The sequence below is a fragment of the Tiliqua scincoides genome, chromosome 7 (assembly GCF_035046505.1).
Source record: "Tiliqua scincoides isolate rTilSci1 chromosome 7, rTilSci1.hap2, whole genome shotgun sequence".
NCBI classification, from domain to species: domain Eukaryota; kingdom Metazoa; phylum Chordata; class Lepidosauria; order Squamata; family Scincidae; genus Tiliqua; species Tiliqua scincoides.
The window spans coordinates 76354604-76377625 of NC_089827.1; the positions used below are offsets into that span (position 1 = coordinate 76354604).

The window sequence follows — 23022 nt, forward strand, 5'->3', positions numbered from 1 at the left end:
TGTTACTGAGCCATTGGGGGAACAGTGACCATGCTGTGATCTGTTTCACCATGCACATCAGGGGAAGAGTGCCAAGCAAATCAGACAGGAAAACCCTTCACTTCCAATGAGCAGACTTCCCTCAAAAGGAGAAGACTATTTAGAAAGAAGTTGTAAGGGAAGATAAAAGGAGTCCAATGTCCCTAGGGTGCATGGAGGCTGTTTAAATCAACAGTAGTACAGGCCCAGTGAAACTGCATTCTGTGAAGAGGGCTTGACTAAGTCCAGGAGGGTTAGCTGGAGGAGAGGTTAGAGAGGCTGTAAAGGTCAAGGAGGAGAATAAAAAGGAATAGACTGTGCCCCCCCCCCCTCCAAATTGTAAGATTATAATATGGGGACCAAGAAAGTATTTCAGGCGTGTATGGCCAGCAGTAATACTAAGGCGAATAATGAAAGCTTCTTCAAATATGTTAGGAAACCTGTCAGAGAAGCAGTTGGCCTGCTGTACGGTGAGAGAAGGAAAGGGAGATGGCAGAGAAATCAAATGAGTTTGTTACATCTGTCTTTGTGGCAGAATACCTCAAGCTGACCGAACAGCTCCTTGTGACTAAGAAAGGAATTAAGTCAAATCTAGACTAATAGAGAAGACATCTCAAACTTAACTGACAAATTAAAGATCAATAAGTCATCAAGCTCAGTGGTATCCACTTGAGTGGATCAAAAAACTGAAGACTGAAGTTGATGATCTTTTGACTAGAGTATGCAACTTGTTCCATGAAACTGCCACTGTGCCAAAGGATTGGAGAATAGCTAATGTCACACTAAATGACACTTAAAAAAGGAAGGAGAGGGAGCCCAGGAAATTGCAAACCAGTCAGCCTACCATCTGTTCCAAGTAAGACGGTCAAACATATAATTGTGAAACCCACAGAAGAACAAGCTATGCTGTGGAAGAATCAACATGTCTGCTGTAAGTGTCAGGCCTTTGGCATCCCAGGCCCTGAATTGTTATAAGCCAGGATGTGGCAGGAGGGGTCTTGATGTCCAGGCCTGGTATGCTGAGTAGCAATCAGCTGCACCTGTTACAGGTGGTAGTCATGTGACTTGGCGAAAGATGTGTGCAGAGTCACGTAGGCCATGGTGGAGTGGACAGCCAATCAGAGTGGGTCACAAGACTGTCTTGTGACTATGAGGTCACCCTACTCTGATTGGCTGACCCCGGTATATATGGGGCAAGCACAGACACCAAGGTGTGGGTTGTTGTGGTGGAGTTTCTGCATGCCGTGCTGCTGGTTTGTGTACTGATTTGGACCACCTTCTCGTGACTGTGACCTGCTGTATCCCTGACTTCTGGACCTTTTGACTGACTACTCTTCTGCCTGCTCTGTTTACCAATACTTGCTTCTGCAACAAACAAGCCTGTGTCTGCTTCTTTGGCTCTGTTTAGGATCGCCTGCTTCTTTTGCAATCTCCCTACGCTCCTGTACCATTCTGCTATCGGGAAAGCAAGGGCTATCCTCCTCTGCTGACCTGACAGTAAGGGTAAGTCTTATGAAATTCTTTGAAAAGGTCAAGAGCCTGTTAGTAATGTGTATGGGGATGCAAACGAATCAGTGGATATTATATAGCTGGTTTTTCAGAAGGCATTTGACATGGTCCCACACAAAAAGACTGCTGAGAACATTCCACAGTCAAGGAATCAGAGGGTAGGTTTTCTTGACCAGGAAACAGAGAGTGGGTCTCAGTGGGCAATTTTCACAATGGAGAGAGGTGAAAAGTAGTGTGCCTCAGGGATCTGTCCTGGGACCAGTGTTTTGCATAAATGATCTGGAGACAGGGATAAGCAGCAGGGTGACCAAGTTTGCAAATGACACTAAATTTTTCTGGATAATGAAGACCAGAAGGGATTTTGAAGAGCTCCAGAAGGATAAAACTGGGAGAATGGGCAGCAAAATAGCAGATGTGCTTCAGTGCAAATAAATGTAAAGTCATGCACACTGGGGCAAAAAATCAAAACTTCACATATAGGCTGATGGGTTCTGAGCTGTCTGTGACAGATCAACAGAGAGAGCTTTGGGCACTGGTTAATAGCTCAATAAAAGTGCTGATCCTGTGTTTGGCAGCTGTGAATAAGTCCAATTCCATGCTCAGAATAATTTAAAAAGGGACGGAGTATAAAATGCCCAATATTATAATTCCATTGTATAAATAAGTGGTAAGGCCACATCTGGAGTATTGTGTACAGTTCTGGTTACCACATTTCAAAAAGGGTATAGTAGAAGTAGTAAAGGTGCAGATGAGGGCACCAAAATGTGCTGGGCTAAGGCACCTCCCTTATGTGGAAAGGCTACAGCATTTGGGGCTCTTCTATCTAGAAAAAAGGTACTTGAGGGGGAACATAATTGAGACTTTTAAAACTTGTTCATGGGATAGAGTGTTGCCAGAACCTTAAGCCAAGCTCCAGTGGGCCTCTTTGCTAGTGCCTAGGTATACAATAAATCTGGTACTAGTTTGGCTGAGAAACAATCTGGTTAAGATCTTGTTCCAATTTCTTATATTACTATTAAAAGAACCATTAATAAATGGTTTAAACTTAATTTAGGTATTTGTGGTTCTTCCTCTAGATCCATGTCTACAAAGGGGATACAGATATGTTCGTTTCCCTCTCACATACCAGAACCAAGGGACATCTCACAATCCTCCTCACAATCTTTTCTGGTCTTCAACATTCAAAAGTGTTTGGTGTCATTTGCAAACTTGGCCACCTCGCTGCTTAGCCCTGTCTCCAGTCCTTTATGAACAGGTTGAAAAGCATTGGTCCCAGAACAAATCCTTGGGGCACACTGCTTTTCACCATTCTGAAAATTGTCCATTGAAACTCACTCTGTTTCCTGGTCTTCAACCAGTTTCCAGGTCGTGGCTGAGAGGACCTGCCCTCTCATTCCCTGACTGTGGAGTTTCCTCAGCAGCCTGGATGACAGAGCATGTTGAACGCCTTCTGAAAGTCCAGATATAGACACGAGTTCTTCCGCATCCACATGCCTGTTGACCTTTTCAAAGAATTCTAAAAGGTTCGTGAGGCAAGACTTACCCCTACAGAAGCCAGGCTGATTCTCCCTCAGCAAGGCTTGTTCGTCTGTGTTTTGAGACTCTATCTTTGATGAAGTATTCCACCATCTTACCCGGAATAGATGCTACGCTGACTGGCCTATAGTTTCCTGGGTCACCTCTCCTTTCTCTTTTAAAGATAGGCGTGACATTTGCTATCCTCTAATCCTCTGGTATCATGGCCAAGTTGCATATTTTAGCCATGAGATTAGATAATTCTTCACTTACTTAATAACTCTTGAGTGGATGCAATCTTGGCCTGGTGACTTATTATTTAATATGTCAATAAGGCCTGAAACATCTTTTTTAACATCTATCTGACAATTCCTTGTTCAGGAAGGGCTGTTCAGGCAACGATATCTGCCTGAGATCTTCTGCCATGAAGACAGATGTAAAGAACTCATTTCATTTCTTTGCCATCTTCAAAACTCCTTTTATCTCCCCTTTCCCTCCCTCACCATCCAGAGGGCCAACCGCTTCTCTGGTGGGTTGTTTTAAACAGTCTCTATGCGCTCTGGAGAGACTGAACTCCTTTCATCTTCCCATTCAACCTCCTTTTATAACCTGCTCATTTGAGGGAAGTCTGCCCTTCGGAAGTCAAGAGATTCTGTGTCAGATTTGCTTGGTGCTCCTCACTTGATGTGCATGCCAAAATGGATTGCAGCATGGTCACTGTTCCTCAATGGCTCAGTAACATTTACATCTCTACCAAAGTCCTGAGTACCACACAATATTAAATCCAGAATCACGTGTCCTCCGATGGGCCCCATGACTAACGGCTCTAAGGCACAGTCATTTAGCAAGTCAAGGAATTTGGTCTCTCTTTCGTAACCAGAGCAAGAATTGACTCAGTCAATATGAGCATAATTGAAGTCTCCCATAATTACAACCCTGTCTCTCCTCAAATTTCCCTGAACTACTTCCTCATTTTAAGGTCCCCTGCAGGTTTCTGGTCCAGCGATAGCATGTTCTAAGTATTACATTTCTCCTCAAACCAGGTAATTTAACCCACAGCAATTCTATGGTGGTGTCCAGCCTTCAACCTCTACTTTGCTGGATTCTACCCCTTCCTTAACATGTTCGTTAACAGAAAAGGTCACCCCACCTGCAACACAACCCTCTCTGTACCTCCTCTAGAGTTGATAGCCTGGGATTGCAGTATCCCACTGATTCGCCGCATTCCACCATGTTTCCATTATGCCCACTATATCAATGTTTTCCACAGCCACCAAACTCTCCAGTTCTTCCACCGTCAGCAGTAGACACCCCAGCTTCAGCTCAGAGACTTCAGGCATTTGCATAAAAACACTTGTACATGGAATCCATCAAGATGGGCTGTTTATTAGCTCCTTTATCCCTGCAAGCTCTCATTGTGCCAAACCATCTATTGCATCTCATCATGCTTCCATTCCCAATTCCTTCTCATAAGAACAGCCCCACTGGATCAGGCCATAGGCCCATCTAGTCCAGCTTCCTGTATCTCACAGCGGCCCACCAAATGCCCCAAGGAGCACACCAGATAACAAGAGACCTCATCCTGGTGCCCTCCCTTGCATCTGGCATTCTGACATAACCCATTTCTAAAATCGGGGTTGCACATACACATTATGGCTTGATACCCGTAATGGCTTTTTCCTCCAGAAACTTGCCCAATCCCTTTTAAAGGCGTCCAGGCTAGACGCCATCACCACATCCTGTGGCAAGGAGTTCCACAGACCAACCACACGCTGAGTAAAGAAATATTTTCTTTTGTCTGTTCTAACTCTCCCAACACTCAATTTGAGTGGATGTCCCCTGGTTCTGGTGTTATGTGAGAGTGTAAAGAGCATCTCCCTATCCACTCTGTCCATCCCCTGCATAATTTTGTATGTCTCAATCATGTCCCCCCTCAGGCGTCTCTTTTCTAGGCTGAAGAGGCCCAAACACCGTAGCCTTTCCTCATAAGGAAGGTGCCCCAGCCCCGTAATCATCTTAGTCGCTCTCTTTTGCACCTTTTCCATTTCCACTATGTCTTTTTTGAGATGCTGCGACCGGAACTGGACACAATACTCCAGGTGTGGCCTTACCATAGATCTGTACAACGGCATTATAATATTAGCCGTTTTGTTCTCAATACCCTTCCTAATGATCCCAAGCATAGAACTGGCCTTCTTCACTGCCGCCGCACATTGGGTCGACACTTTCATCGACCTGTCCACCACCATCCCAAGATCTCTCCCCTGATCTGTCACAGACAGCTCAGAACCCATCAGCCTATATCTAAAGTTTTGATTTTTTGCCCCAATGTGCATGACTTTACACTTACTGACATTGAAGCGCATCTGCCATTTTGCTGCCCATTCTGCCAGTCTGGAGAGATCCTTCTGGAGCTCCTCACAATCACTTCTGGTCTTTACCACTCGGAAAAGTTTGGTGTCGTCTGCAAACTTAGCCACTTCACTGCTCAACCCTGTCTCCAGGTCATTTATGAAGAGGTTGAAAAGCACCGGTCCCAGGAAGGATCCTTGGGGCACACCGCTTTTCACTTCTCTCCACTGTGAAGATTGCCCATTGACACCCACTCTCTGTTTCCTGGCCTTCAACCAGTTCTCAATCCATGAGAGGACCTGTCCTCTAATTCCCTGACTGTGGAGTTTTTTCAGTAGCCTTTGGTGAGGGACTGTGTTGAACACCTTCCGAAAGTCCAGATATATAATGTCCACGGGTTCTCCCACATCCACTTGCCTGTTGACCTTTTCAAAGAATTCTATAAGGTTCGTGAGGCAAGACTTACCCTTACAGAAGCCATGCTGTTTCTCCCTCAGCAAGGCCTGTTCATCTATGTGTTTTGAGATTCTATCTTTGATGAGGCATTCCACCTTCTTACCCGGTATAGATGTTAGGCTGACCGGCCTATAGTTTCCCGGGTCCCCCCTCTTTCCCTTTTTAAAGATAGGCATGACATTTGCTATCCTCCAATCTTCTGGCACCGTGGCCGTTTTGAGGGACAAGTTGCATATCTTAGTCAAGAGGTCAGCAACTTCATTCTTCAATTCCTTAATAACTCTAGGGTGGATGCCATCAGGGCCTGGTGACTTATTGATCTTTAATTTGTCAATGAGGTCTGAAACATCTTCCCTTTTAACCTCTACCTGACTTAACTCCTCAGTCAGGAGGGGCCGTTTGGGCAGCGGTATCTGTCCGAGGTCTTCTGTCGTGAAGACAGATGCAAAGAACTCATTTAATTTCTCTGCCATCTCTAAGTCTCCTTTTATCTCCCCTTTCCCTCCCTCACCATCCAGAGGGCCAACCGCTTCTCTGGCGGGCTTCCTGCTTCTAACATATTTGAAGAAGCTTTTATTATTTCCCTTAATGTTGCTGGCCATGCGTTCCTCATAGTCTCGCTTGGCCTCCCGTATCACCTTCTTACATTTTTTTTGCCACATTTATGTTCCTTTTTATTCTCCTCATTACTATGAGGAACACATGGCCAGCAACATTAAGGGGAATAATAAAAGCTTCTTCAGATATGTTAGAAGCAGGAAACCCACCAAGCGGTTGGCCCTCTAGATTAGATGGGCCCACTTGCTCCCAATCTGGCCCGCAGGGAGCCCCCAGTTTCCAATCAGCCTCTGGCCCTCCAGAGACTTGCTGGAGCCCGTGCTGGCCCAACACAACTGCTCTTAGCATGAGGGTGACCTTTGTACCTCTTGCATGAGCTGTGGGACGAGGGCTTTCTCCACTGCTTGCTGTTTCACATATGTGATACAGCAGCAGCACTGAAGGAAAGGCCAGCCTTGCTTTATACAAGGTCTTTTATAGGCCTTAAGCTATTGCAAGACCATCATGCATTCATATAAGTTCCATCTCTAATATATTCATTTATGTAAATTAATGTGAATATATTTAAATTTGAAATGTAAATGAATTCTTTTTTTTTCTGGCCCCTGCAGTGTCAGAGAGATGATGTGGCCCTCCTGCCAAAAAGTTTGGATACCCCTGCTCTAGATGATCAGGGAGGGAAAGGAGAGATAAAAGGAGACTTAGATATGGCAGAGAAATTAAATGAGTTCTTTGCATCTGTCTTCATGGCAGAAGACCTCAGGCAGATACTGCTGCCCGAATGGCCCCTCCTGACTGAGGAGTTAAGTCAGATAGAGGTTAAAAGAGAAGATGTTTCAGACCTAATTGAACAAGCCTTGCTGAGGGAGAATCAGCATGACTTCTGTAAGGGTTAGTCTTGCCTCATTAACATTTTAGAATTCTTTGAAAAGGACAACAGGCATGTGGATGTGGGAGAACCCGTGGACATTATATATCTGGAATTTCAGAAGGTGTTTGACACGGTCCCTCACCAAAGGCTACTAAAAAAAACTCCACATTCAGGGAATTAGAGGGCAGATCCTCTCCTGGATTGGGAACTGGTTGAAGACCAGGAAACAGAGAGTGGGTGTCAATGGGCAATTTTCACAATGGAGAGGGGAAAAGCTGTGTGCCCCAAGGATCTGTCCTGGGACCGATGCTTTTCATCCTCTTCATAAACAACCTGTAGACAGGGTTGAGAAGTGAGGTGGCAAAGTTTGCAGATGACACCAAACTTTTCTGAGTGGTGAGGACCAGAAGTGATTGTGAGGGGCTCCAGGGGGATCTCTCTAAACTGGCAGAATAGGCAGCAAAATGATGGATGCGTTTCAATGAAGAGTGTAAAGTCATGCACATTGGGGCAAAAAATCAAAACTTCACATATAGGCTAATGGGTTCTGAGGTGTCTGTGACAGATCAGGAGAGAGATCTTGGGGTGGTGGTGGACAGGTCGATGAAAGTGTCGACTCAATGTGCGGTGGCAGTAAAGAAGGCCAATTCTATGCTTGGGATCATTAGGAAAGGCATTGAGAATAAGACAGGTAATATTGTAATGCCATTGTGTAAATCAATGGTAAGGCCACACCTGGAGTACTGTGTCCATTTCTGGTCGCCACATCTCAAAAAGGACATAGTGGAAATGGAAAAGGTGCAAAAGAGAGCGACTAAGATGATTACTGGGCTGGGGCACCTTCCTTATGAGAAAGGCTATGGCCTTTGGGCCTCTCTAGGCTAGAAAAGAGGTGCCTGAGGGGGGACATGATTGAGACATACAAAATTATGCAGGGGATGGACAGAGTGGATAGGGAGATGCTCTTTACACTCTCACATAATATCAGAACCAGGGGACATCCACTAAAATTGAGTGTTGGGAGAGTTAGAACAGACAAAAGAAAATATTTCTTTACTCAGCATGTGGTTGGTCTGTGGAACTTATTGCCACAGGATGTGGTGACGGCATCTGGCCAGGATGCCTTTAAAAGGGGATTGGACAAATTTCTAGAGGAAAAATCCATTACGGGTTACAAACCATGATGTGTATGTGCAACCTCTTGATTTTAGAAATGGGCTATGTCAGATGCAAGGGAGGGCACCAGGATGCTCCTTGGGGCATTTTGTGGGCCACTGTGAGATACAGGAAGCTGGACTGGATGGGCCTATGGCCTGATCCAGCGGGGTTGTTCTTATGTTCTTATGGATTTATTCAGTTTGAATCAATTTTATTTCTTGTAAGCCACTTTGAATTTTATTATCAGGTTAGGAAAGATTGAATTTAAATACATAAATGAAATGTAAATAATTAAAACTTTGTACAAACTTGTATATTATGCTGGCTTTACCAATTAGAAACCATGCACTCTTATTTTGTGTTGTTATTTCAGTTTGATACTGAGGTGGAGAGGGCACATTCAAGCAGATGTTCAACAGTTGAAGTTTTCCCAATCACTTGCATACAACATATTACTCTTAGTGTTTTAAGAATTAACAACACAGGCAGAGTGTATCTGTTAAATAACCAATGTAAGCTGTAAAAGAGCAGGAATGAATGATATGGAAGAGGATATGTCTATAGTATTTTCTTGCCTCCAGTTTTTGATAATATTTTTGGAAACTTGAAAACAGAGTGAATCATGAAAACAAGATGCAAGTGGAAGTTTTGTTCTTTCTCCCAAACCAGAATTTCTAACATGAGAATTCCTGTTCTAGAAAGGGAGAATTCTTGATCTATGAGATGCCCCTTCTTTTCCAAGAGGTAGGGCCAGATGAAACTGGAAGTCTTGTAGGAAGATATCCTACCTCAAGCCAACAACTGAAGAACATGAACAAAAACAAAATCTCCCTCCCCATCATGGTCACAACCCGAAGTGGCTTGAAAGTGTTGTGCCATATTAGCCTCAAGTACAATGAAAAGAAACAAACCTAAAAAAGCAGCCATGAAGTTGCAGCCTATGTACAGAGGAACTGGATTGGTTAGATGAGAATACTGACCCTATCTGCAGAAGCAGGAAAAGCAGGTTTATCTATCTACCACCCTACATGTAGCCTATCACCAAGAAGAGTGAGGCTCCAAGTCTGGTGCGCTGAATACCCCCTTCCCAGAAGAGAATTTCTCAGATAAGAAATTCCATTTTTCTGTGAGAGAAGGAAGGGGGGCATTCTTAATTTGTGAGGTATAACAGAACAGCATATTTGGGTGGGCCAATCGAGGCGACTTACTCAAAGCCTGCCACCTTCTGAAGGACCTTCATGCTGAAAGAGGCCTTTGTGCCATGTCCAATTTGTAGTGTTTCAGAAAGGTGTGGACAGATTACCAGGTTACTGCTCTGCAGATCTCCACCAGCAAGTGGTAATCCTCAAAAGCAGCAGAAGTGGTGGTCCCCCTGAGGGAGTGGGCAATGATACCGTCTGGTGGCATTTTAGCCAATGACCAATAGTGACCCTCAGTCACAGAGACACAGAAGTGGCAAATTCTCTTCTCCCAGTAACGAAACCCCTGACCACCACAGGCATCTGACTTGCATACCTCCCTGGTTCTTTCAGTGTAGAACGTTTGCCAGGCCTTCTCCTTTGGGTGTACTGGGTTGGGGGAGAAGGATGCTTGGGTTAGGGCATAAGGACCTTGGGCATCTTGGACCTTGCGGGAAAGGATATTGACCGAGGGCCTGACCAAGTCAAAATACCAGAGTTATCTGGGCCATTTTGAAGTGATCAGAATGACCTCTGGTTGAAGCACCTTTATGAGAAAGGGTTTTTCCTCTGCAGAATCAATGGTAGATGAGATACTGGAAGAAATGCATATAGCAGACCTGTTGGCCATTGGCACAGGAGAGCATCTACACCTTCTGCTCCTTTTTCCTGTGACCTTGAAACGAATCTTTTGAGCGGCTTATTGTACATGAAAAGATCCACTAGTGGAAGCCTGAACCTCCTCGTTACCATGTGAAAACATTTGGGTGCTGCTGTCATTCTGACACAGGTGTGCCTGCTGAGCCAGTAGGCTGACATTTTGGAGGACCTGGTCAAATGCTCGGCCTTCAACAATGCCAAGTTCTGCCCACTCCATGAGCTTAATTGCCTTCTGGTGAAGACAGACAGGAAGTGTCCCCTCTGGCTGTTCACACAAGTCTTCACTGCCATGTTGTCCATGTTTACTGGGACATGCAGGTCCTGGAACTTGTGGTGAAATTGAAGTAAGAACAGTTTGATTGCCCTAAGTTTGCATTGATTGATGCTGTACTTGGACTCCTTGGGCGACCAAGTCCCCTGGAAGAAAGAGTCCACCATATGGTCCCCCACCCTAGCAGACTGGTGTCAGTGGTTAATGATGCATTCAAGTTGGCTAGGTTCACTCCTAGGGAGAGATCAGGTCCATTTGGTTCACTGCTTTTATGTGAAGGAGCATTTGTCTGAGAGCACTTTTCCTTTTCTCAGACAGATATATGTGGAAGATTTGTGTGTTTACTAACACACCCAACGTTCCAGCTCTAGTGACAGAGCTAGTTAGTGTAGTCTTGCTGACTACAAAGCCCAGGTTTGTAGACATAGTTTGCTGCAGGTCCTTGACCACCTAGGCCCTGGAGAGAGACTTTATCAATATGTTTTCCAAATGTGGGAACAGTGAGATGCCCTTCTAGCACAGGTGCGTCATCAGTGAGGACCTTGGGTGAATACATGTAGCACTGCTGTCAGCCCAAAGGGGAGTGACGGGAATTTGTAGAGTCTGGTCCTGAAGGTGAATTATAGGAATTAGCAATGTTGAGGGAGGATGGGAACATGGAGATAGGCTACCCTCTTCCATTGTTGCCATGATGGATCTATGTTTACCATGAGCTTGCATTTCTGAAGGAAACAGGTTGAGCCACCAAGCCAAGGATGGCCCTTGTGCCTCTTTCTTGGGGACCAAGACAGGACCAAATATACTCCCATTCTCCTCTGTCATGGGAAAACGTGCTTTATTGCCTAAATGTCTATCAGCTGTTGAATGACCTGGAGTGTCTGTTGGTGTTTGGTGGTATCACTAGACACAGACTACTTCTAGAACCTGCTCCTGAATGTAGAATTTGGTAAATTCCAGTGCATTGAAAACTGACTCAAGGATCCACATATCACTTGCCAGCAGTCTGTGAACCAACTCCAGTAGATAGTCTCCTATAGATTGAGAGGAATCTCTCGACCAGTGTAAAGTATGACTTTGGTCCTTGCTGGTTTTGGATGTGCTGAAAGATGTTTCATCCTGCCCTTTGTTTCTGGGAACACTAGCCTTGTTCCACTTGCTGTCATACGTGGTCTCCTTGACTCAGTGGTCAGTACGAAAGAAGCAAAAAGTGAAGGGATTGTTCTTGCTAGTCTTCTTCTGTCCAGACAGAAGTTATAGTTACTTCCTCTTAAACTTATTTTGAATCACAAGGGGCTCCATTGGTCAAACAGTTTAGTCTCCTGGAAGGGAACCCCTACTAGCTGTGACTAGGAGGTGGGGTCAATCTCTCACTGCGGCAACCATATATTGTGTCAAGCCATGATGTTGGCTCTTAGAGACCTGGCACAGAGATGAATGGAATCTAATGAGACTTCCTTGGAGAAGGTCGCTGCCAGTGCTACCTTCTTCAGGCAATATCATTCTTCAACAGCCTGGTTGTGAGACGGCCAGATCCTCAGGCCACACACAGCTTCGCAAGCAATAAGCAAATTGGTTGCTGAAGCATGTAGTGCATAAAAACTGGTAACACTGCTGAGGATAAAAAGCTGCTACTGGGGCACTGATTGCAGGAACTTTGAGAGATGTCAAGACTTGCTCTGGTACAGAATACAGTTTATTGAACAGACGAGTGTTTGGCTGTTACTGGAGCTCTCATTCTGTGTCTACCACATGATGGAACATCTCAGGGAAAGGCATAACCACTGGCTTGGCAGGACCTTGGGGGGAGATGGACTTGGCCAAGGATGCCCTGCTACGAATGGGCTCAAAAGATGGCTGGGGCAAAGAGGCCAGATTGAAAGCCTGGGATGCCTTGGCTAGCATTCTGGGGGTCAGATGGAAATAGTCTATACATCTTGTGTTCCTTCTCTTCTTCCTCCTCTTTACCTGAAAGACCACTCTCCTTGTCTGAGTCAGAGGATAAAGAGGTGGTAGAGCTCTAAAGTTCTGAGTTGTGCTAGAGCTTACTAACACTTTGTGCCTGCACTTGGAAGTGGGCTTCTTCCTGGGATGGACCTAAGGGGTTTGGTCCTAGCTTTTTCATGCTTCTTGTGTGTGAGGGCCATGAGGCATTCAGACAAGTTGTTGAACTGAATTGATGAGAGGAAAATGAGGCTGAGTGACTGGCGACATCTGCTGTTGCAGAAAAAGAACTTGTGTTTAGACCTGGGTGCTGGAGTGGGTTAACTTACTCCTCAACAGCAGCATTAACCCATTCTGAATTCTGCCAGGAGGGTGGAAAGGAGCTAATAATTTACATCTGTGTCTTGGACTTCTGAGGGTGATTGGCCCCCATTTAGCAGGTACACTACTAAAGCTTTATTTCCCTGGCTGGGGCTGAGTCAGCAAGGGGCCAGCCTGTCAGGAGGGTGGAGAGAAAGGATCTGATAATTAATACCTGTGTCTTGGATTTCTGAGGTTGACTGGCCCCCTTTTCTTGTAGGTACACTGCTAAAGCCTCTGGCTTGCTAGAGGCATGAACCTTTCGTGCAAGCCAAAGGGCAAGAGCCTAAAGGCTCTTTGCCCATGGCTCTTAGCCCAGGGATTGTGCCCAGGAGACTGAACATCCATTCCTACCCAGAATTGCTGATACAGCACTTGGATGATCCTTCCCTTCTGTTTCAGGGGAGAGAAGAGCAAACAAACACCTTACAGCAATACAGTTTGTTAACAGCTTTGATGGTTGGAGGGGTGGCAAGAGTGTTTCCATGCCTGAATCTACTATGCATTCAGCATAGAGTTAGCTTGTTTTTGTCTGCTTTATAAGCAGCCCAGCTGGATGATTTGACTGTGCAGGCTAGTTTCAGAGAGTGGGCCTTGCCATGAGAGTATGTGTTTTTACCAGGAGAGAACTCAGGGGAGGGATGGGGTAACATTATCAAGAGAGCGACTGGCCAGGGAAGATATGGTGGCAGAAAACTCATGCTAAGACTGATTGCATAAATAGATCTCACTATACAATCTATTCCATGGTGGTAGTAGCAGCAAGGAGATCTCTCTTCTCTGCTACCACTTCAATTGCACAAAGCCATCCAGTGGAATTGTTCCATGTTCTGTATGGCCTCCTCCATCAGCTTGCTCTGAAGGAAGAACACACAGTTGTGCACTGTGATATGTTTGCAAAGCACTTTGCAGATACAATCGTTTACATTCATCATCCAAGTCATACTGCTACTTGCTTTGAAGTGGGTGGTGGTTTGGGCCCTCCTGAAAAAGCCCTTCCTGAACTCCACTGCACCAGACAATTACCAGCCAGTCTCTAACCTTCTGTTTCTGGGCAAGTGGGAGGTGGCATCTCAACTCCAGAGGGTCTTGGATGAAGCAGATTATCTGGATTCTTTTCAATCTGGTTTCAGGCTGGGCTTTGGGAAGGAACTTGGTTGCCTTGGTGGATGACCTATACCAGAGACTGGAACAGTGGGAGTGTGTTCCTGTTAGTTCTACTGACCTTCTCAGCAGCTTTTGATAGTATCGACCATGGTGTCCTTCTGGGCCGATTGGCCAAGCTGGGAATTGGAAGTGCTGTTTTGCAATGGTTCTGCTCCTACTTGGAGGATTGGTCCCAGATGGTGGTGCTGGTGGATGCCTGTGATATCAAGCGGCCTGCTTGGAGGCAGGCTGTGCAGCATGGCCTTTCCCAGTTTGAAGAGACACTTGGCCAACAGTCTGAGGCATAGAGGCAAAGAAGGAAGGCCCATAGCCAGGGAGACAGACCAGGGACAGACTGCACTTGCTCCCAGTGTGGAAGGGATTGTCACTCCCGAATCAGCCTTTTCAGCCACACTGGACGCTGTTCTAGAACCACCATTCAGAGCGTGATACCAGAGTTTTCGAGACTGAAGGTTGCCAACAGACAGACAAGTTGAGGGGTACCACAGTTTTCAATTTTGACCCCCATGCTATTTAACATCTACATGAAACAACTGGGAGAGGTCATCCAGGGATTTGGAGGGGGACGCCATCAATATGCTGATAGCATCCAGATCTATCTTTCCTTTCCTCCAGATTCCAGGATGATGGTTGAGGTCCTGGAGCATTGTCTGGAGGTGGGGGTATGGATGAAGGTTAACAAGCTGAAATTAAATCCAAACAAGACCAAGGTTCTTCTTGTTTGGAAATCCTTGATGTAGGTAACTGGAGTATTGTCCTACACTGAATAGGGTTGCACTTCCATGGTGTAGGATGTTGTACCAGCTTAAAGGTACTTAATGGTGTACCAGCTGCAGCTGTATGTGGATTGTGTAGACCTGGCCATGGTGATCCATGCCACAATGATAGCAAGGTTAGATTATTGTAATTCACTCTATATGAGACTGCCCTTGAAGACAGTTTGGATGCTGCAATTAGTGCAAAATGAGGTGGCCTGTGTAGTCACTGGAGGTAGGTAGTTTGTCAGGCTGCTTCTCCAGTGGCTCACTGGCTGCCCATTCATTTCAGGGTCCAATTCAAGGTGCTGGTTTTGAACTTTAAAGCTCCATGCAGCTTGGGTCCAAGGTATCTGAGAAACTGTTTACTTCCATTTAATACGGTTTGTTCCTTTAGGTCAGTAGTTCTCAAACTTTTAGTATTGGGTCCACTTTTTATAATGAGAATCTGTCAGCACCCTCTGGAAGTGATGTCATGACTGGAAGTGACATCATCAAGCAGGAAAATTTTTTAACAATCCTAGGCTGCAATCCAACCCACACTTATCCAGGAGTAAGTCCCATTTACTATCATTGTTAAAAGCATATGCATAGTAGCCTGCTAAAAGTACAGATCTGTAACAGAAGGTCTGGCTCAGTTGGTAGAGCTGCCACCTTGTATGCTTGAAGATCTAAGGCTGCCAGTTCAAAACAACCGGAAGTACCCGAGAACTGAGGACATGCTGATATACTGATGAGCTGTCCCTCAGTGGCAGAGAGGAGTTGCTGTCAAATGGAGCATGGGAGGCGAAGGGCTAGAGAGAGGCCAGGCCGGGAAGGAATCTAGCTGGAAGGAGGAGTTCTATGAAAGACTAGAACTAGTCAACTGTAAAAATCCCTACAGGGGTTTAGAACAGCCTGCCTACGTAAACCGCCTTGGATTAAAGTCTGAGCAGAAATCCGACGACAAAAGAAAGGCAGTACATACATACATACATACATACATACATACATACATACATACATACATACATACATACATACATACATAAAATTTCCCCAAATGCAGTCACATAAAATGGTAGCATCTAATATATTAAATATAAAATATTGAAATGAATGGGGACCCACCTGAAATTGGCTCGTGATCCAACTAGTGGATCCCAACCCACTGTTTCGAGAAACACTGCCTTAGGTCATTGGAGAAGGCTCTCTTTTGAACTTTGTGCGGGAAATGCACCCGCACAAAGAGGTGCATGTGGAGATAGCAAGAAATAGGGTCTTCTCAGCATTATAGGATTCCCTCCCTCTTGATTTACGAACTGCTCCCTCCCTGGAAACTTTCTAGTGAGGCCTGAAGACATTTCTTTTTAGACAAGCCTTCTGAGTTCTCGGCCTTTTAAATATCTTTTTAAAAACATATTTTTAACATCTGGTTCTTACAGGCTTGGGGCTTTAACAAAATTACCACTGTTGCTTTTTTCTTATATTAACCTCTGATCACGTTTTTAAGGTTCTACTTATTGTGAAGGGCTTTAATGTTTTAATTTGTGCTTTTAATTGTGTTTTTATGTTTTTATTTTTACTTTATTTATACCCTGCCCTTCTCGTGAAGGGACCCAAGGTGGCTATATTTTTTATATTTTTATATTTTACTTTCTATATTTTTATATTTCCAGTTGTTGTACATCACCTTGGGTCCCTTTAGGGAGAAAGAATAGAAATACAGTAGGCAAGTAAATCAGTCAGTCAGTAAAATCATTCATTCATTCATTCATACTAGCATTCTAGCCTGTGTGTCTGGGTCTGGGTCTGGTGCCCTGCACAGCTGACCCCTCCCTAGGGAAATCCTTGGTAGCAGAATGTCTTCTTTTCCTTTTCCTATGCAATCTCCAGCCCTTCCTTTTATTGGCTTGAGGCCTCAGGCCTCTCCCACATTCTAGTGCAATAGGTCAGGCTTCCAGGTTGCAACTGCACTGCACTGATGAAGCAGCCAAGTGCTTCCTCCCTCTGACAAAGGCTCAGGCCCTAAGGAAAGAGGTGGGGAGGAAAATGAGGCAAGAAAGGGGGAAATGGGGAAAGAAGAAGAAAAACAAAGGAAGAACAGGTAGGACAAAAGCTGTTCTCAGACAGCTTCACAGACAAAAGAATACTGAGCGCTTTGGAGCTCATAAAACACCTGACATTTATCTGAAAGAGGCAGAGATGCCCCAAACAGGGGGGTAGAATGCCCTCCAATGAGGGATGAGGCTTCCAGCTTCAACCAATCGTGCTTCTTGATATAGGAAGTGCATCCCATAAGTCAAATGCCTCCCTTCCTCCTTCTGGAGAATATCTTTACACAGTTTACTACTGATTGGAAAGAGCAGTGTTAAATTCCATGTCAAAAGATGCTGTGACTGAATGCTTTGAAAAAATCATGAGAAGTGTTTAAGCATATGCCTGGAGGGAGCAACACACAATTCCTTGATGACAAGACTATGAAGCTGTAGTGCATGGTATCTGTTTGGTCTGAGTGGTTTTACACACACATATGTGCATACATATTCAACCATAATGGCAACAGTATCCAAGCTAAGATTAGTAGAAAATGCCAGGTTAACTATAGTAGGCTCCACTGCGTCTTGTGGGAATGCCCTGGCAGATAGTAATAATCAGGTTCCTACCTAGCAAGTGATTGTGGAAGCTTTGCCAACTAAATTTCTGCCTAGATGAATCCCTTCCCAGCCCAATATCAGGTTGAAAGATGAGGAAAAGTGTGAATGGAAGGGTCAATGGGTAAAGCTAGGATAATATATGAGATTGCACAAAGTGTTTACAGTTTACATAGTGTAAATATTGACATCATCTTGATTTCCAACTTTTATTTTCTCTGTAAAATGAGTGAAAACTGAAAACACCTTAAAGTTCATCTTATGCTAAACACTTTTTGATATTTCAATACTTTACAGACCCAATTAGAATAGCTAAGCAGTTTGTATAGCTTAGACAAGATCATAAGGTACAGAAATAGACAGAAATGTATAGTTTGATAATTTTTATAAACAATTGAAATTAACTGATTGAATTAAATTAATTATGATTTGCATTTTAGCCTGCTATCTGGCCTGGAATTCGCTTGAGGTTTTTGGGCCAGATTAGTAGAGAGGAACCTCAGCTTCACTCATTTTGATCAAAATTTGTATTTGCTATACACAAGCCCTAAGCTTCCCTGATGCAATCTGGGTCTCACTGTGCCATTGGCAGAAAAAAACAGACCTATAGAAAAAGAGCAAGAAATTCCAGGTGATCTGAGAATACCGAGGTATTTCACTGCTTCTCAGAAATTCAGATGTGAATATGGATAAGTTAGATTCTCACTTACCTCTTTAATAACTTTTTGACATGGATGGTTTTGTCCATTTTCTACAGTTGGATTTGTATGCCTATAGAAAGAAATAAGAAGGGTGAAGCTAGTTCATAACCAGGTTAACCTGGGGAATAGAAAGAACAGAGTTGTGGGCATCTTATTGAGATTGAAAAATTCACTTATTCACTAAGGATTTATAATATGTCACTAAGTGGATGAGTGGATTTTTGATTTAAATTGTATGTAGTTTTAAAGGGTTAGGTGTAGTTTTAAAGGGTTAGGTTGACAAGAGTTTGAGTTTTTTAAATAAATGAGTCAAGTGTGGCCTGCTGAACTGTTTTGAATGTGACTTCATGAAAGTCATTCTCCAAACCAGGGAATCAATTTCACTAGTAGGAGTAAATTACTGGCCAATTCACTGAGGGAAGAATTTGAACCTGGGAAGCTTCAACTTTAATCATTATTCAAGTACAACATTCTAACCACTACATCATGGTTGGCAACCTTCAGTCTCGAAGGACTATGGTATATGCCTACAGCACCCGGTATTCCCAGGCGGTCTCCCATCCAAGTACTAACCAGGCCTGACCCTGCTTAGCTTCCAAGATCAGACAAGATCACTGGCTTTCCAATTCCTGAGAAACGAATTCATAGAGCAGGAAATCAATTCAAAAGTAAGACGTTTGCTTTGCTAAATAGGAAAAACAATCCATTATGTGGTTACATAAAGTCTGTGTGTGTGTGTGTGTGTGTGTGTGTGTGTGTTTAACTGTAGCTGAACTTCCTGCCTCTCTATAAATAGCTTCTGTTGAAATACAAGTATAACCTAATTACCCATTGACTTTTCACCTGAGGTTTTATCTCAAGGCAATGAGAGGAGCCCTTTAAATTAAAGGAAAAAGTCTTTTAACAATAGTTTCATTTCGACAGAGGGCAGCAAACTAATAATCCATCAATCATTTTCTCTCCAGGCACTTAGAATGGCTTCACTCCAAGTAAGTGGCCCCTTCCTTCCCCTGAGCACATGAAAGAAAGATAATCACTTTGCATTGGTGAAGGGAGGGGTGGCTGGCTCAGAGTGGTCTTTCTAAGTGCATAGAGAGAGACTGATTGATGGATTGTCTGCCTAATGACTGTGTCTTACATCACAAAGGTTAGAAAGGATGTTTACAAAGTGCCTAGCAAAAGGACATTATTTTTTCAATGGATTTGCTTTAATGTGATTTATGCCATCCACAAGTTCTGGGAACAGAATCCTTGTGAGTAACAAGACTCAACCTGTACCTGCCTTTTGGTAGCTATATCCTCTCTCTGCTTAGACACTAGGGCCTTAAATAGCCCAGTGGTTTAAAGCAGTCAGTAACTCCTCTAGGTAAGTGATGGGGCCAAAGATTCTAATCTCCAGTGGTGTTAATAAATAAAATAAAATATCTAAATCAAAGAAGGGGAATTGCATCCCTTGGTAGGGATGGCAGGGAACATAACGAAATGCAAAGTAAACTTCGGCTGCTTAAATTGTCTTTTGTGTTGCCCACAAGGTCTTTTAGGGGCTGTGAAAGTGGGGGGAAAAAAGTAAGCAAGCGGACTGGTATCTCCACTTATTCCCAAGAAAAACTCCCAAGTCACTTCTGATTTCAAAACATATGTGACTCAAGTTCACAGGAGCCACCAAAAAAGTGTTTGGCTACTCAAGTCTTCCAAGTTGAGCTGCCCATTCCTGGTTAGCTTTCTGCAGTTCTATATCAAAAAACCTGTATCTTCTAGTAAGCATCCAATTGAGAATGCCTGCTTAAATAGTCCAAGGATAGACCAATAATATCTATTTCCTTCCTGATATAGGGTTTCCATGTTCTAGAGAATACAATAATTTTTGATTTTCAATAATTCAAGTCTATTATCTAGAAATTCAAAACATCTATTCCAAAGTTCCTCAACATTTGTCCTCTGCTATACCATTTTGCATGGTTCATCTATTTGAACTACCACCAGAAGTAACTGACGATGACATCATCACCAGTTACTTTAGTTGGGAGAACAGATATGACATGACAAACACTTACTATAGGCTCAGGGTGGATGGGAGAGCTTTTTCAAGCATGCGAAAAGCATGCTTTGGAGCTTTGTCCACCAAGCCAAGCCTCCTACTGCTGTTTGTTATGTTGCATCACTAGTCTTGCTGCTGGGTGTCTGAGACCCATGAGTACCAGACACCACCTCAAGATGCCACTAGTGGTACCAGTACCACTGATTGAGACAAGCTGATCTATTCCCTTTTTATAAAAAGGCACCACCACTGCATTTTTCAATGCCTCTAGTATCAGGCCAGTCTACCATCCAAAAGAGAGCACCAGTTGGGAGAGCACCATTCAATTTTTAGAACTTCAGATGGCATTACATCCTGTTGGAGAACAGCAACACTGAGTAGTGTCCATCAGTAGATGGAGCATCTAGTTCTTTTGAAGTAATATTGTATCTGGTCCCTTTAATGATCATTGTAAAGGGTATGTGCTTATTTCCTCTTTGTGTGTGTGTGTGTAGCTTCCTTCTTGCTGACCTTTGTTGTACTACAGTTGTGTGTTTCCTAGTCTGTTTTTAGTCACTGTTATATTATACCTGCATGCATCCAGGGGCAGCTACTTAGAGCTCCTGGTCTTTCAGAGTAGAGAACCTTGAAGTGACTAAGTGTCTGTTAGAGGTTACATCAGATTATAAGTAAATTTCCTTTCAACTTGAATCTTTGGCCTAAGTTTCTTTTGTGCCTTGGTTTGCAAGCAACCTGGGTAGAATTCAGTTTGTTGATAACCTTCTAACCTGTTCTAACAGTATTAGAGTATTAACTTCTTAACTTCTTTGGGCATTACTGGAGGCCAGGTTGGAAACAGCAAATAAGTTCTACATATGTGTTCTCAAGTTGGTTATGGAACATCTGAGTCATAACTAATGGGAATGACAGCCTCTGCTAGTAAGGCCACCAGATGCACATCTAAAGGGGGCACACTCAGATGTGAAATCTCTTTTCTCCTCTTTGTCAGAGGCTGCAAAAGTTTTCTGAAATGGAATGTGTTGCATGGAACCCATAAATAGCACAGTCTGTTGGACAAATAAAGTAATGAACACCTAGACAGAGCTATCTCACTTGCTGGGAGGCAAAATAGCCCATCATAGTGATATTTGATGGCAGCTTCTTAAAAAGGGAGTCACAGAAATGCAGGAAAGTCGGAACAGAATGTTGGTAAAGGAAAAGTAGTAGCTTATTCTTGGTTTTCTTCCTACTGCACAATCTAGACTGCAAAATTCTCCTTCTTGGGCCCAGAGATGGAGTTTCCAGATAATTTATTTATTTTGTTTGAAAAATTATATCCTCCCTTTCCCATGCAGAAACAAAAGCTTCATAATAAATGTACAATGTATCACAACAATAAGTAAAAAAAAATCAAAACAAAGCATTAAAACATTAATTTTAACATTAAACACTAAAACATAAATAAAAAAGAAAGCAAAACAAAGTAAAGTCCAACAAACATTGTCAAGTCATTGGGGTAAAATAAATTAATTCAGGGAAGCAGTCAAGTCACAGGACTATTGCGGAGGCACAAAGAGCAAACATCTATCCATCAACCAAATGCCAAAACAGTCATGTTTTGAGTCCTTGCCAAAAAGCCAGTTCCCTGGAAAGGATTCCCTGCCAAAACTTCCCTGGAAAGGAATTCCATAGTTGTGGTGCCTCCACAGAGGAAGCCTGTCTTCCTCTGGAAGTATCTGGACGGGATACTCCTCGGCGGGAGGGGGGTCGGGGGCTTCTTGTAGTGGGGGATTCGATTATTAGAAACATAGAGAGGGGGGTTTGCGACGGATGTGAGGACCGCATGGTGACTTGCCTGCCTGGTGCGAAGGTTGCGGACATCACTTCTCGTCTAGACAGGCTGGTAGACAGTGCTGGGGGAGAGGTAGCGGCTGTGGTGCATGTTGGCACCAACGATGTGGGCAAGTGTAGCTGGGAGGTCCTGGAGGCCAAATTTAGGCTTTTAGGCAGGAAGCTGAAAGCCAGGACCTCAAAGGTAGCGTTCTCTGAAGTGCTACCAGTTCCACGCGCAGGGCCAGCTAGGCAGGCGGAGATCAGGGGTCTCAATGCGTGGATGAGACGGTGGTGTAGGGAGGAGGGGTTTAGATTCGTTAGGCACTGGGGAACGTTTTGGGACAAGCGGGGCCTGTACAAGAGGGACGGGCTCCATTTGAACCAGAATGGAACCAGACTGCTGGCGCATAACATTAAAAAGGTGGCAGAGCAGCTTTTAAACTGATCCCTGGAGGAAGGCCGACAGGAGCCGAGGGGCATCCGGTTCGGGACTCCTCATCCCTATGGGATGAGGATGGGGAGGTTAGAGAACAACAAGACAAAGGCAGGGTAGGAGAAGAAATTGGGAAAGGTAGGGTGATGGGATGTGATAGACGGTTTGGCACAATGAGAGGATGCGGGGTCAAAGGAGCGAATAAGCAGCCCATCCTGGGGCATTCCGTGTATAAATGCTTTTATGCGAATGCCCGAAGTCTACGAGCAAAGGTGGGAGAACTGGAATGTCTGGTGACAAGGGAAAATATTGACATAGTGGGCATAACGGAAACCTGGTGGAATGCGGAGAATCAGTGGGATACCGCAATCCCGGGCTATAAACTCTACAGGAGGGACAGGCAGGGGCGTGTTGGAGGTGGGGTGGCCCTTTATGTTAAGGAAGGGATAGAATCCAGCAAAGTAGAGATTGAAGGTGGGTCCGACTCCACCGTAGAATCTCTGTGGGTTAAATTACCAGGCTTGTGCAGCGATGTAATACTGGGGGCGTGCTATCATCCTCCAGACCAGAAATCTGATGGGGACCTTGAAATGAGGAAACAGATCAGGGAGGTGACAAGGAGGGACAGGGTTGTAA

General features: G+C 44.2%; 1 protein-coding gene across 2 annotated transcripts in view; it reads right to left on the bottom strand.

Annotated features, from left to right (window-relative positions):
- Positions 1-23022, bottom strand: part of TNPO3 (transportin 3) — a 291077-nt gene that overhangs the window by 86617 nt on the left and 181438 nt on the right. For both annotated transcript variants that reach the window (XM_066634005.1, XM_066634006.1), the window contains one exon: positions 18113-18173. In XM_066634005.1, the coding sequence (XP_066490102.1) occupies positions 18113-18173 (61 nt within the window). The remainder of the gene's footprint in view (positions 1-18112; positions 18174-23022) is intronic.